Genomic DNA, 16,442 nt, shown 5'->3' with positions numbered 1-16,442 from the left:
AAAGATAAAAAGAGCTGCCTTAAGAGACATGTAGCATATCAGCAAAGGCTAATAACCATATACTGGACAGTACTGACTATATACAAAAGATCTCTGAATGATACATTAGAAACTGATTATTATATAATTATTTCACAAGATTGTTGCTTAAAATCTTGTACTTTTTAAACTGCTAGACAAAGTAATCTCTAGATTTCTTTTATTTACATCTTTATAGAATCTACACACAATAAATAGGAAAGAAATGAAGTCTGCATTATCTTTCCTCTATTACCATGGATAAAAGTGGTAACTAAATATGTTACTCTAAAATGAGAAACCATCTCATATTCATTTAAAAACATTTCCTGGCTTTTAGCTATAAGTCTGTCAAAATTCAAATGTTATAAAGCAAATATTAAATTATAGAACCATTAATATTAATCATAATATTCTACTTTTACTTCCAGCTTTCACATCCAAAAACTTATTAATCATATTACTGATAATAAGTACTACACTATACAAACTAAAGAATCTTTTTTTAATACATACTTTGCAAATTAAGTCAACTAGAATAACATTTTTTAGATCAACAATGCTTAAGCCTCAGATACTGGCACACCACACAACCAGAACTTTTTCCCTATCTGCTTATTACCTAAACACACACAATTTTTCTCAAAATCAGTTTCATTTTTGTTATCTTTAAATTACATCAATAAGATCTATGAAATCAGTTTTGATGTGCTAATTATATTTGCCTATCCAACAATTACTGTCATTAATAGTGTTAATATTTTAAGGGTGGGAAGGTTCAATTAATTATGGGGATGAATACACAATTGGTTAATTATACATCCAAACAAAATAAATTATTAAAGCCAATAAAGGCCTGACAAGCTTACATTTGAATGAACATCCCAAAGTCAGAATTACCAGCTTCATGTTTGTTTTAGAATTCATAAAGATTATTACTTTTATTGTTCAGATCTCAACTGGTGTGGCACAAGTGAGTCTTTTGATGTCAAACTTAAAATACTCATCTTAAGAAATGACAATATCTTTTAACTATATACAAAAGATCTCTGAAGGATACATTAGAAACTGATTAACCACAGTTGCCTCTGAAGAATGAAAATGAGCAACTTTATAACTTTTTAAATGGTTCACCTTTTTTTAACCATATGCATTTATTAGTATTCCAAAATAAAAATTTTTTAAAACCTGCTAGTGTATAGAAGTCTATTATCGTAGGATACATTAAGGTCTATAATTACAAAAAAAAAAATGTTAAAAGAAATATATTTTCAGTTTCAAGTAATTCCATTACACAATTGTACACCAATATAATTCTTTTTTTTTCAACCACATAATCCCTTATTTGAAAAATACAATAGTAAAAACAGAATAAAAAAAAAGAGCAAGAGCTGGGAGGAATCCTACATGTTTATTTTAATAAAATAACTAACATAATCCTGGAATTTGGTTTAAATAGGTAAATAATAATGTAAGAAAGAGTAAGAAATATTCACCACAAAAACTGACTTGGTGAAAAATTAACATTAAGGAAACTCATTAACAGGGCTAAGTATAACTGCAAGTGACAATTACAAATTCAACATATCTGAAATATTAATATTTAATAATCTGGCAGAATTTAAATTTTACACTTGAACTGCAGTCTAAAGTTTGAATAAGATAACTCCAACAAATTGGTTTTGGCAATACCTAAAAAGTAGGAGGAAAACAGAGGGGAATATGGACATTAGAATAATTTTACTTAAGAAATACTGATATTTTGGATAGATAACCTAATACATCTGTTATATTAGAGGAATTAAATAATATCAACTTGGGAAAAATTTGTCCAATAAAACATGTAATAACAAACATATGACAAAAAATAATAAAAGCAAAGATGTAAACATTTTCAAAGACAAGTGAACAAAGATAAAGATAAATGCTAATAATTTGACCTCAACAAATCATCTAGATCTGCCTATTCTCAAGATTAATCATTTCCTTAGGTTGCTGATTATCACAGAAATCTGCAGATATTACCCTTCCAATTCTGGTTAAATCACAGCTTGAATATAGCATTAAGTTTAAACATTATAATAAGTTGATCTTGAATGTATGACAAAGAAGTAGAAAAAGACCCATTCTAGTGATTCACTCTGAACATCCACACTACAAATATGCTCTCAAAAGAATAAATTCACACATACACACAACAGGCTCTTCTTAAATTAAAAAAAAAAAAGAAAGAATTCTATGAGTCTTCCCATATATAGCTTAGAGACTACAAGTGATAATGAAGAGGAACTGCCTAATAAAATGTTTTGGACCAGAACAGTTATCAATGTTTTCAACAGGAAGAAAGAAAAGCATTCCCAACCAGATGTGGTACCCCACACCTATAACCTAAAGATACCTGAGAAGCTGAGGCAGAATTACAAGGTCAGCTTCAGCAACTTAATGAGACCTTGTCTCAAAACAAAATTTTATAAGGACTGGAGATGTAGCTCAGCGATAAAGCACTTTGCCTAGCATGTTTGAAGCCCCAGGCCCAAAACATCAGCAACAGGAAGAAAAAAAACAAGACATGCATGCATTCATGATAAGAACCTGGGGAAGACTTTGACAGTATATTATTTCCCATATGCTATGGTAAAAGTCAATCTTTATTTAATTATATAAGGCAAAATGTAAGATTAGCTTTAGGGGCCCTGCTTTGGAAAAAAAAAAATGAGGATTTTAATTTTTCTAGGAATATTTGGAAGGAAATATTTTAATTTCTCCAAATGCATTACATAAGTATTCCTGGTAAATTCCAACTCAAATATTTACTGAGCTTGTGCTAAATATATCCCCAAGTGTTTAAGAATTTAAATTTTTTCAAAATAGATGAACTTCAAGAAATTTTTACAAGCCTTCCTAACTTAACTGTACATACAAACCCTCCAATGAATGATTTTATCATAGAAATATATCTCATTAAGAAGCAGATGTCATAATACTGCACAAATTGCTACATGCTTCAGAACATTACTATTAACTCATTAAAATGCAAACTCTACAGACATAAGATAACCATTATTTACATCAGAATTTATATTAATATAATCTCACGTGAGATTGGACATTACCCATTCTGAATTATCAATAAAGACTTTGTACTACTGCTACTTCAGCTAGACCAAATTTTATGGATGCAAACTCATTTTCTTCTAATTTATTGGTTTGAGAAATTAGATTGCACAACTAAAATTAAAAAATGTTACATCCATCATTACCTGCCAAAGTACATAAATGATCAAGAACCATGACAACTCACATATTATAAGAGGCTACCAATTCCTGATAATCCAGAAGTCACTACCATGGATCCAGCATTTGTAACATCACTCAGTGTTACTGGCAGCCTAACATTTTTAGGACACTGCATACTCAACCATCCTCGATTTCTTTTTTAAAATAATAGTTTGTTTTTAACTTCTTCAAAATAATTCCATTTGGATGTTTCCAGTGTTGAAATTCGAAAATAACCACAATACTTTGTTGGTGTTTCCTAATTTCTAATAAGGTTCTCTAGCATTAAGACAAAGGAAGTTTTCTTTTAACATGCCAACATCAACCTTATCATTTACTATTTATAAATTCCATCAACTAATGATACCACAATTATTTTTCTCATATATTCAGAACTATCTTCATGTCCATAACAAAGTTTTATAGATCACATAATCTTTTCAAGATTATTTACTATGAAAAGTTAAAAGTAATTTTCATATATTATTGTCTCTAGATATACCAAATCAAATTTCATATCACATATGCCCTAGAAATAGCTTCATATAAAAAAAACCCTCTAGATTTATTCTATTGTCTTTTTCATATAAATGCATATAACAAACAATAAGGAATCAAACATTTTACACTTGATCTTTGCTATGGGCAAGAACATCCTTCCCCTACCCCCATCCTAACTATTAACAACTGCATTCTAAAACACACAATTGTAAGGTCCTAGAAGTGAACTCTGCTCTTAATTTTCTCAAATGTTAAAGACTTTTCTTGCTTCGAAAATCAAAAACATGTTTAGTAAGTACTCACTGTTAGGAAATTGTTTTTGAAAAATAAGTTGAGATTTTAGGAAAAAGATTTGTAACAACAAGGGGAAAATATTTCAGAACAATCTAACATGGAGCCTCAACTCAAAACCAAAAGCAAAAAATAATAGCAAGAAATTTTACTGGAAATAATGGACAGTTAATTTTAGCTTCTTTGGATGGACACACGTTGCATATAGAAGCTTATGGGAATATGTATTTGGCTTTTGTCACATTTCAGATTAGAAAGCTTTTATCCTTTTAAGTGTTTAGTATGATATTGGGGATGCTAATCATCATCAACTGAGTTCCTACCATGTGCCAGGTAGCTACTTTGTTGGAGGTTAACATATATTTCTAATTCTTACAAAAATTATCAAGAATTGGTATTATTGACAGCACTTCCTAAGTGAGAAACTTGAAGAGGCTGATTTTCAATACTATATAAGCTGGTGCACAGCCAATTCTAATAGAGAAGTTCCTTCCATATCATCACACTGCTTGCTCTAGGGGAAAAAAAAAGCATATTAAAACAAAAACTCCTTGTATTTACAATTTCAATTTTTTAAATTCAAAGAAAATTTCACAAAAATAATTATAGGCTGTTATAATAATAAATTAGGTTATATATCACTTAATCACCACAATATTGTAAGATAGGTCCTTTAAGTTCATTTTCTTAACAGGGAAACAGACTAAGAGGTCCTATGACTTTCAAGATCTCATGGATGGAGTGGGAATTCATAAATCAAGCAGATTTTTCTGAATCTTAAAGGCACAATTCTTAGAAATTTCAAAACAAAAGAAAAACATAATAGTCAACTAATTACAAAACTGCCAGGGGAAAGTTATCACTGCAGACCTAATATTGTCTGGCATACTTTAGAAAAGTAGACTAATTAACTAACAGTAATAGTACCTGTTAACAGTAATAATACCCCTCTATTAACTATTAAATGTAAAATTAAAAATGCCATTAATTGATACATGTATTAGAGTTTAGGCCTTAACAAATGATATAAAATCTTGTCAGCCAAATCTTGTCATATTCTTACTTCTCTTCCAAAAGAGCAAGGAAGGAATCCAAATTAAGCTAATGTAACCAATAGTATATTGACATTGTTACAAAAAAGGCTAAATGCAACACAATGACAAAATGAAATGCTCCCAGGAATTGAAAGAATTCATACTGCACTCTATTGACACAACCCCACAAAGTGATTCAAAGATCTATGTTTATGCCTTTAAGAAAAATTTATTAAACATATAAATTACTAGTTAATTCTGTATAACCATTCCAAATCAATTATGAACCTTTTAAATATTTCATAAATGTGAGAAAAATTAAACATTTTAAACATAATAGGTCTTATGTTCTTCACCTATGAGAAACGTGAAGTAAACATCTAACATCACTTTCATTCTAATGCCTTTTACAACAAATTATATAATTATATAATTATATAATCTCTTTGAAGATATCCATGACAAACAGGCTAAAAAATTATTTTAGCTATTTCTGACCACAAAATCATAAAAACCAGGCATGTGGCACAACCCTGTAATCCCGGCCAACTCAGTAGGCTGAAGAAGCGCTATCTCAAATTCAAGACAGACTGGGGACACTTAACAGACACCCTATCTCAAAATTAAAAAATAAAAAAGACTGGGGATGTAGCCCAATGGTAAAGTGCCCTTGGGTTCAATCCCTAGTAGCTAATAATAATAATATCCACACATAGAAAGTCCATGTTGTGTCAGTAGATAGAAAAGTTCAATGGTAGCCACCCAGGGTGTGGTGGTACACGCCCATGATCCCTATGACTCAGGAGGCTAACATGGGAAAGAGAATGCTGAGTTTGAGGCCAGCCTTAGCAACTTAGTGGGATGCTTAGCAACTGAGTGAGACCTTGTCTCAAGATAATAAGTAAAAAGGACTGGGGCTATACCTCAGCAGTAAAGTGTTCCAGGTTCAATCCCCATCAACCCCACTCTGCAAAAAAAAAAAAAAAAAAAAAGTTCAATGCTTCAAAAGCATATATTGATATTTGCTAAGCTTCACACTTAGGATTTGGGGTTTTCAGTTATCTCTCTATAAAAAGTTTGGGGGGAAGAAAGAAAGAATAAAACACAATCCAAAGCAAAACCAAAAAAAACAAATAAAAAAAATTTTGACATTTTGTTTATAGTCTGTAAAGTATATGTAAATTATACAGGTTAATAAAAGTAACAAGTTATTTATATAAGGAAATTACTTTTTTAAAAATGGAAAATCAACAGGCCAGTATTTGTGATCATTCATCAACTAAGAAAAAATAAAAAACTTAATTTATACTAGGCACAGTGGCACACGCCTGTAATCCCAGCAGCTTGGAAGGCTGAGGCAGGAGGATCGAGGATCCCGAGTTCAAAGCAGCCTCAGTGAAAGCAAGGCTCTAAGCAACTTGGTGAGACCCTATCTCTAAATAAAATACAAAATAGGATTGGGGATGTGGCTTGGTGGCCTAGTGTCCCTGAGTTCAATCTCTGGTACCCAAGGAAAAAAGAAAAAGTTAGTTTTAATTAGAATATGAATTTTAGTGAAGGTTATTATGGTCAAAATCAATTTTAAAGAAACATGTCAAAAAAAATTATATAATCTCTTTGAAGATAGCCATGACATAAAGAGGACTAAAAATTCTTTTAGGCCATGGTGCCACACTCCTGTAATCCCAGTGGCTCAGGAGACTGAGGCTTCAGGAAGTTCGAGAGTTCAAAGCCAGCCTCAGCAAAAGCAAGGTGCTAAGCAATTCAGTGAGATCCTATCTCTATATAGAAAAACAAAAATGAGACTGGGAGTGTGGCTCAGTGGTTGAGTGCCCCTGAGTTCAATCCCTGGTACCAACCCACCCACCCCACTACCACCTCCACCCTGCCAAAAAATTCTTTTAGCTAATTCTAACCTCAAATGACCTTATATACATTAATTATACTCAACTAAGTGGAATTCTTCCATTCAAATTAAATTTACTTCTGGTCTTTTAATTTTCAGTTGTATATAACTTAAGGCATAAAATACTGACATTCTCTTCCATGAAGGGAAAATAAAATTATCTTTAAAGAGAAGTAGAACCTATTATTTTTGCCTTTCGTACCTAAGACTTGTTTTGGACAATCTCTATTAAGAATGCAATGAGGCCCTTAGGATACTGTTTTTCATTTTCTTCTAAAAGAGCCCAACCAATGTTTTAATTTCTTAGACTCCAAGTATCAAGATTATGAAGAAATGTTGTACCAAGTGTTTTGAAAGAAAATAAAACGTGGGTCTTGAAATATTTTTTAAATTATTACCATTAAAATTAATGGTCAACAGGAAATAAATCTTATCTATTTCATGCTGCTTTGAGCTCAGCCAAATCTTATTAAAATAGTCCCTTGATTTACCCAGATGTGCTCCTTTAAAAGTTCCTTGCAAATCAAACCTCTGTAAATCTCATCTTAAACACACTAGGGGGAGCTCCCTATTTGAAAGAATCTTTTGAAAGAATGTGCTTTTGAAACATTTCTGACTTACCTGCTCAACTATTAACATCCAGTTTTCCTTTAATAAATTTCTTTTAAATACCATCCCCGTATTTTACCCAAAGTTTTCATTTAACCTATTTCTTTAAAAACTCCATCTCATGTTTACCAACTGCCACTGAGACAACTTTGATCAAATTATTTTCATTCACACCTGCCTCCCCTAAGATGAAATACAAAGCCCAAGGAAAAATATATATTTAATATGCAACTAATAGATTTCAAAGCATATAACAGCAATTTAAGTCTCACTAGATTTTTATAATTGTAATTTCAAACTTAAAAATGAAGAGAGGTATACTAATTTACAATGCATTTTGTCTACTGAGCACTTCATTTTTTAAGTGCATTTAAATATATACCCTACTTAAACCTCTCATTAATTCTATAAGAAAAAGAGCATAATGGTTTCATTATTGCCAATTTAGGAATAAGAAGTGGAGGCTGACTTCCCAATGTTACATAGTATTTCAAAGTTAAGGTCAAAATTAGAATACCAATTCTCATATTCCTAGTCATTTCTACATAACAAAGATGGGGAGAAAATATTAGATTTACTGTAAAGTTCCCTCTGTGTGTATAGATATGGGTGGGGGTGAATAAGGGTATCCACAGTATCTACACACACACACACACACACACATTTTTTTTTCCTTTCTTTCTTTCTTTTTTTTTTTTTAAAAAAAGGTACTGGGAATTGAACCCATAAATTCACATATGTTAAGCAAGCACTATCACCAAGATACATCCCCAGTTCCTCCACACCAAGTTATTAAAAATACTTTAAGGAGACTTAAAAGTTCAAGGACAAAACCAACCAATGGGGAAAGAGGATTCATTTCAAAAAACATTGCTGGGGAAATTAAGAGATCCACATGCAAAAGAAAAGGTGAATCCTTTCCATGCATCATAAAATCATCTTGAAACAGATTAAAGACTTAAACATACAGTCTAACAGTTAAAACATAGGAGAAGGGCTGGAGTTGTGGCTCAGTGGTAGAGCAGTTGCCTAGCATGGTAGGCCCTGGGTTCGATTCTCATCACCACATATAAATAAATGAATGAAATAAAAGATCCATCAACATCTAAAAAAATATTTTTTAAAAAAACATAGGAGAAAAGTTTCAATGATACTGCATTTTGCAATGATTTTGTGGTTACACCACCAAAAGCACAGGAAACAAAAGTGAAAGTAGACAAACTGGAATACATAAAAATGTAAAACTTTTGTGCAGTAAGGGACACAATCAACAGAGTGAAAATGAAATCCACAGAATGTGAGAAAATATGTTTAAATTATCTGACAAGGGGTTAACAGCCAAAGAACTCTTACAAATCAAAAAAATAAAATAAAATAAACCCCTTTGGAATAGGGGGAAAAAATGATACTTCTCCAAAGACAGTATACAAATGGCAGTTTGAAAAGATATTCAACATAATTTACAGAAATTCAAATAAAAACCATAACACCTCACACTCGATAGCATGGCTAATATTAAAAAAAAAAAAAAAAAAAAGTGAATGAATACAAATGTTTTCAAGGATGTAGAGGAAGTAACCCTTGTATACTGTTGATGGGAATGTAAAATGGATCAATTACCATGGAAAAGAATATGGTACGGTACTTCCTCAAAAAACTAAAAATGAAATTACCACATGATCCAATAATTCCACTTCACAGTATGCCTCCAAAAGAACTGAAAGCAGGATCTTGAAAAGATATTTGCACAACCATGTTCATTATACCATTATTCATAATAGCCAAGAGGTGGAAGCAATCCAAATGATCAACAAATGAATGCACAGCAAAGTGCGGTATACACATAAAATGGAATGTAATTCAGCCTTAAAAAGAAAATCCTGATACATGCTACAACATGGATGAATCTTAAGGACATTATGCTAAATGAAATAAGACAGTCACGATATCCATGGAAAAGTGGTTCCAGATCTAACCCACATACCTCTCCCCCCACTTCCAAGATAACAAAATCCAAGGATGCTCAAGTCCCTTACATAAAATGGCATATTTGCATATAACCTACATTCTACCTTATACTTTAAGTCATGTGTAGACTACTCAGAATATCTAACAATGTAAATGCTATGTAACTAGTTCATGTGATATTTGTTTTAGGTACAATGACAAAGAAAAGAAAATTCAGTTTTCTACCGAAGCAATTTTCATTAAATTATAGAGGCAAATATTTTTTGATCTGCAGTTGATTGAATTCACAGATATGGAACTCTTGGACAGGGAGGGCCAACTGTACTGCATGATTCCACTTATTGTGAGGTTATCTAAAGTAGTCAACCTCATAAAAAACATGAAGCAGAATAATAATCCACAAGGGCTGAGGAGAAGAAATGGGGAATTATTGTTTATGGGTATAGTTTTAATTTTGCAAGATGAAAAGTTTTGGATATCAGTTGCACAACAGTGTGAATACTATTAACACTACGGAAGTACACATTTATAAATGTTTCTTTTCACCACTATTAAATTTTTTTCCTCCATTAAAGATCTTTAAAGATTTACACAATAGGCCAGGCATGGTAATCCTGCAATCCTAGCTATTTCAGAGGCTTACGCTGGAGGATCTCAAGTTTATGACCAACCTGGGCAATTTAGTAAGAACCTGTCACAAAATAAACATCTTTAAAAGGGGTGAGAAAGTGTAGCTCAGTGGTAGAGCACTTGCCTAGCAAACATAAGGCTCTAGATCCCATCTCCTGCACTGCCTCAAAAAAGAAATAAAAAACATTCACTAATGTGTCTCCATTTCATATTCAGCAGCCATATGTTCAGGTACACTAATCTACTTTCATTTTAAAATACTCTATTCTTTCATTTTTAAATTTTCTATAGCTTAATAAATATCAAAATGTTGATAACCTAAGGGAAACCCTAATCCCAAATAGGAATCACTACTTTACCAATCAATATTAAAAGGAAAGTCTGGACTTTATATTACCTAAACGGGGAAAAAGCATTATACCTCTACCTATATTATCTTCTGATTCACAAAAAGACCTTTATGCTCAAGAATAAAATGGGTTAAAATTATTCTCCCTAAGTAAGAGTCATTCATTTTGACCTTATCCAAAAGCCACCAGCACTTAAAATCCCACCAAAATTAAGTATACACTGGGCATGTTGGCACATGTGATAATCCCAGCAATGCTGGAGGCTAGGACAGGAGGATCAAAAGATCAAAATCAGCCTCAGCAACTTAGCAAGACCTTGTCTCAAAATAAAAAAATAAAAAAAGATCTGGGGATATAGCTTAGTGGTAAAACACACTTGGGTTTAATCACAAATACCCCTTCCTAGAAAAAAAATATATATATTAAATATGTTATCTCCTTTTAAGAAACCACTCAAGGATTATCTTCACCAAGGGCACACAGTAGGTCAGGTACCATTCCAAACAATCTAATCAGTACTAGTTTATTAGGGAGTAGAGGTGTAGAGTCAAGCCAATGGCAAAAATGATGATTTGTAAGCCAGTGTAAGATTCAGTAATCCTAACTGAAATGTAACTTTAAAAAGAAAAAAAAAAAAAAAGACAATGGTGAAAACATTGATTGAAAAACAGAACAATCTGGAACAGTATGAAAATAAACCCATCTACATATAAAATTTTAATAAGACCTCTAAAATTTTATACATTTTCTAATTTTAGATATTTGGGCTGATTCAGATTTTTAGTGGTTCTCAGAAGTTCAGCATTATTCAAAATTTTTGAACATATCTAGAAAAATATCCAATGTATCTACAATTATAAGAAATTTTAAAATGTGCTACTATAATGGGAAGGAGTAACTAGAAGCTACATTATTCCATGACTATAGAAATATCAGTAAATGGTACTAATCATCAAAATCAAATATTTATAAAGACTTCTATAGGCAGAAAATTTTTAAATTTTTAGCGGGATATCCTTAGTGCTTGAGGAAAACATTCACCGATAATCACTCTTTTTCAGCCACTTTAAACTTACTGATATCCTTCAAATTCTAGGCATCCAAGTTAATACTTAAAAAATTAAGTGTACTAAGTAAACTAATAAATGCAATATAAATTATGCTTTGGTTATAGAAAATCACATATTTGCCTGTACATGGGGGGAACCATCTGTGTAAACACACAAATATATACACATTAACCCCAATCTAGTTAAGAAAATAATTTAGAAACTAATTTTTTAGATACTCTAAAACAGACATGCTCTGCTTTCCAACTAACTCACCTTTTCTCATTTTCCTCAACTAATGAGATTATATAGAATTTGGTGCTCTGAACTTCACAGATCTTAGAGCATTAAATATTAATATAAAAATACCATGGTTACAGTAGAATAAAGATATTCCACAGAAAACAGATAAAGAGGAAAACTCATGAAGGATATTAAGTATTAAATATTTAAGACATCCAAAATCCCTGATAGTTTATATTCTTTGTATGAATAGAAATTATTAAATATTTAAATCAGAAAAAGATTTATGATGAAAAAAATCTTCTGGAAGGATATTTTCTTCTAACTGAACACTTAAATGATCACTTCATTGGTATTCAGAAATTGTGGCTCTTAAATTATCTTAAACCTAGTTGCATTTTTATGTGCCAATTCAAGACATAAGCATTAATACTGCTCCATGTATCCTTGCTTATTCATCAAGATAACTGAGAAGCATTATCTCTGCCTATTGTTGAGTTAATAACCCCTGACATGTTAAAACATTTTCATCTTCATGCTCTTCTCTTGGTCAAAGTGATAACAGCACAGCAGGACCACCTTCACCCTGCAAACTTTTTGTTAGATTTATCTACAAGAACACTAAAATGTTCTCTGGTGGAAGATGGCAACTGGGAAAAGGAAAATATAGGCTTAAGTTACAAATGTCCTCAGCCCCTCTATGACAAGCAGTTTTTCTATGGAAACACTCTTAGAAATATTTTTAATATGTGGTCGAAGGTCAGTGTATCCAAATGTCTTATAAAATGTGATGCAGAACACTGACACAACCTGACAACCAACGAAATAATGGCGAGTTTCAAATATGACTTTGTACTCAAAAAATTTGAATCAGAACCTTAAGAAAAGATCATGTAACACATAACAGTGGAGCATGAGATTTTACAGAAACTCTTTACAACACCTTGCAAAGACTTACAAAATAAAGCAAAATGAGGCGGGGGAGGAGGAGGGAGTAATTGTGAATTGCAAAATATATTTTAAATGCTATGGGACCAAATTAAACCATTTCTAAAGATGCCTAAGAGCTCAAGAGTTATTCCAAAGTAAAGCATAAAAACTTCTACAAGAGAACCTTTCCTATTTCTTTCTATCTAAGGCAAATAAAAAATGTATTCACAGGACAAATTTCCCTGAAATTATGTGAATCTCATGAAACTTGTGGGTTATGGAACTTGGGAAAGAATGCAATGTATATCCAAACATTATAGTTAATAAATACTGCTTTGTACTATTATGTAAGAACTAAATTCCTTGGGTATAATATTCCTTTATTATATGTACCATTACACATTCATCAGCATCCTGTATTTCAGAATAACATTACAAAAAATTACAATGGACCACCTCATATTATTCCTTAGTAAATGATTTAAATCTCTTGCCTCATCCTTAAATAGATGGGAGAGGGACTTGAGCGATTTAAGGAAGGAAGAAAGGGGTTAATATTTTCCAGACATATTGTTTTCCAAAGATTTATAATTTAAAAACAAACTACGGACCTGCCATTTAACTCAATATTCATCCCCTTATAGTTGCTAATGGTGTATGCTCAAAAGAGATGAAAAATCTTAATGTACTCAGCCAGTTACTGCACTGCAAAGAAAGTCTTACCTTTCAGGCTAGTTACACAATATGGTTAAACTAAATCCTGATTCAAAAAAGAATAATTTTCTCTATCATTTAGAAATGAAGACCACTGATCAATTAATGTCTATAAGCCACTTCAATAGTTGTATACCATGTCTGCAGGTAGACTATGGAGAGTGAGTATGTTGAAGGAAGGTATTTTCCCTTTCATGTCTTTCATCAACTTCCAGGGGACTGAAACCAAATCTATGTCAACTTTATAGCAAAGAATTCAGATTCTAATTCTGAATACAAATGCATATGTTGGGGGGATGAGGGATACAAAACCATACACTGTGTAGGGCGAGTTTCACATTTGAACCATGTACACACTGTATTTCAGTCTGAAATGTTTTATACTGGAGTTTTGTGTTCTAGTTTGGTACTAAAGTGTTTTTCCACCAAAAAAAAAAAAAAAAAATTATCATCAACTATTTTTCCACCTTAACATTCAACCTACCTGCCCATAGTTGTCTATGCCAGTTACTAATCTATTTAAATTTAATAAATCAAAAGCTGTCCTTAGGGATTGGCCAAGAGTCGTAAGTCCTTCAGCCTGAAGGTTTTTCAGTTCATTCATAAACGTTGCATGGTTTTCTTTCCATCCAGCCTGCAAAGAAAAATTAAATTTTTTTTCATCTTTTAAACCCATATATACACGGACAACCTTTATAATATGACCTTTACCAAGTAGATGTTTGGTTAACGTCGCTTTTTGGTTGGTATGGCTTCAATTAACCTGTTAATACTGTATCTCTCCTGAGAAATCTCTCTTCCAAAGGTGGCCAAGAAAAAAATCTGCATGCTCTATAGTTCTTGGTGGTTAATGGCCTCAATAGTTTATAACTTCACCAAGAAATTTACTACCTAACCTAATACCCAAAATCCGGGAGTGGGAAGGTATTAGTAGAAAGCAGATGACTTCTGAAGTTGGCCCAAGGCTGTCCCATCGGTCGGCAGCCTTAGGAAAACTCTAGAGATGACCAATCCTCGCAGCCCCTCAGGACTCCCTTGATAGCCCGGCCCATTCCCCTTTAATGCAAACCCGGGCTCGGCGCGGCCGGGCCCGGCTGTCACTCGGGCTAACTTGAATAAATATCCCCCACAGTTCATTGCTGCCGCTCACGCCGCGGAGGGGAAATGTCGGCCATGTTGATCGCAGCGCCGCCGCCGCCGCCGGGCCGAGCCGGGCCGGGGAGGGGATGGCGGTGGCCCTGCGATTCTGGACCGCGCCAGGACGCTCTCGAGCGGGGGAGGGGGTGGGAGCCCGCAGGGGAAGAGACCTCGGCGCCGGGAGCGCAGCGGGTGGGGGAGGGGAGCATAATGAAGGGTGAATGGGGGGGCGGGGAGGGCGAGCGAGGAAGGAACAGGGAAGGGAAGGAAGGGAAGGGGGAGGGCGAGGGCTGTTACCTTGATAGCATAGGGCGGCTCTTCGAAAGTGACCAGCATATACCTGTCTCCTCTGCTGGCAGGGTCCCGGGCACGGAGCTGCGGGACGGGAGGAGGAACGGGGCGGGCAAGAGGGAAGCACAGGCGAGGTTAATAGGCAGAGAAGGGGCGCCCAGTAGCCCCACCACCCCCCACAGTACCGCACACGCAGCGGCCGCCCCTCCACGCCGCCCCACACACAGATCTCTTCCTACACACCGCCCGGGGCCGGAGCTCGGGCCCCGGCCGAGCCCAGCTCGCAGCGCCCGCCCGCCCGCGCGGTGGGGGAGGGGGTCCCCGAGCCCGGCAGCGCCTGCAGTCAGGTCCCCGACACCCCCGCCCTGTTGCCCCCAGCCGCCCTCCCCCCCACCCTGCCGCCCGCGGGCCATCGGGCCAGGGTCGCCGCCCGGGCTCGGTCAGTCGGTACCTTCATGAAGGTCTCTACCGCGCCTTTGGCCGTGTCCAGGTAGGTGGTGCCCAGATGGCTGCGCTGGTTCATAGAGGCAGACGTATCTATCAGGAACAGTAAGATGGGCATAGTGCTGGCCGGGGACACCGGGGCCCGAGGTGGTGGAGAAAGAGATGGTAGAGGTGGAGGCACCGGTGGCGGCGGCAGCGACCGCCGCTACGCGGGGCGGGGGAGCGCGGCCCCCGGGAGGAAAACACCGTCTGGGTCTTTCCTCCGGCTGCGGGGAGTTGCTCCCCCGATAGTTGAGAGGAAACTCCCCAGACCCAGTCCTCCCCGTCGTACCCCTGCCTCCGCCTCCTCCTGCCTGCCTGCCCGCTGGGGCGGGAGCCCGGCCGTCTGTCTGTCGGTCCGTCCCCCCCGCCTGGGGGTCCCGTCCCCGCTCCCGGTCCCTGTGTGTGTCCCCGCGGGAGACGGGCCTGGCTCCCCACCCCACCCCCGGTGCAGGGAGTGGGGACCAGGGAGCTGGCGAAGAGGGGAGTGGGCTGAGGGGAGATTGGCCCTGGGGCTGTTGGGAGAAGTTTCAGGGACTCCCTCCGCACCCCGGCGGTGTCACCACTTTCTCAGCCCCTCTCGCTACTGAAGCGCTTTTCTCTCTCACACTCCGGTTTTAACTTGGGCAGGGGCTGTAGAGGCTCCGCCCCCTGACACGTCCCCGAGCCACGTGACACACCGCCCCGTTGTTCTATTGGCTAGTCCCTGGCCTCTCATTAGCATATTCAAACAGCTCAGGGGCGGAGGAAGCTTGTAGGCTGGCTCCGGGGACAGTTATTGAGCACGCGCGGAGGCGGGGCGTCGGGTGCGCGCGAGAGCGAGCGCGAGGGGCGAGCAGGCGGGTCGGCAGACGCGGAGGCGGGCTCCGGGAAGGGGCGGGGATGGACCGCGGAAGGACCGCGGTTGGGGGCGGGGGCCGCGTCGGCGCGCGCAGGGCGGCCGAGGCTGTGAGCCTGCGCGGCGGGGCTGCTGGCTTTCTTGGCTGTTGGAGGTGATAGGGGTCGGGGGAAG

At 36.4% G+C, this 16,442-nt stretch overlaps 1 protein-coding gene across 1 annotated transcript in view; it reads right to left on the bottom strand.

The window, feature by feature from the left end:
- Positions 1–16,033, bottom strand: part of Ints6 (integrator complex subunit 6) — an 87,807-nt gene extending 71,774 nt beyond the window's left edge. Inside the window, exons 1-3 of the mRNA XM_046454074.2 lie at positions 15,399–16,033; positions 14,954–15,031; positions 14,004–14,153 (exon numbers count right to left, since the gene is read on the bottom strand). Coding sequence (XP_046310030.1) covers positions 14,004–14,153; positions 14,954–15,031; positions 15,399–15,509 — 339 coding nt within the window. The 5' untranslated portion in view covers positions 15,510–16,033. The remainder of the gene's footprint in view (positions 1–14,003; positions 14,154–14,953; positions 15,032–15,398) is intronic.
- Between the last annotated feature and the right edge of the window lie 409 nt (positions 16,034–16,442).

Source organism: Marmota monax, unplaced genomic scaffold (genome assembly GCF_021218885.2).
Source record: "Marmota monax isolate L192 unplaced genomic scaffold, Marmota_monax_Labrador192_F-V1.1 WCK01_AAM20220418_F8-fsc00011, whole genome shotgun sequence".
Lineage (NCBI taxonomy): Eukaryota > Metazoa > Chordata > Mammalia > Rodentia > Sciuridae > Marmota > Marmota monax.
Note: the sequence above shows the minus strand (reverse complement) of the source record. Positions and strands in the feature narration are given on the sequence as shown.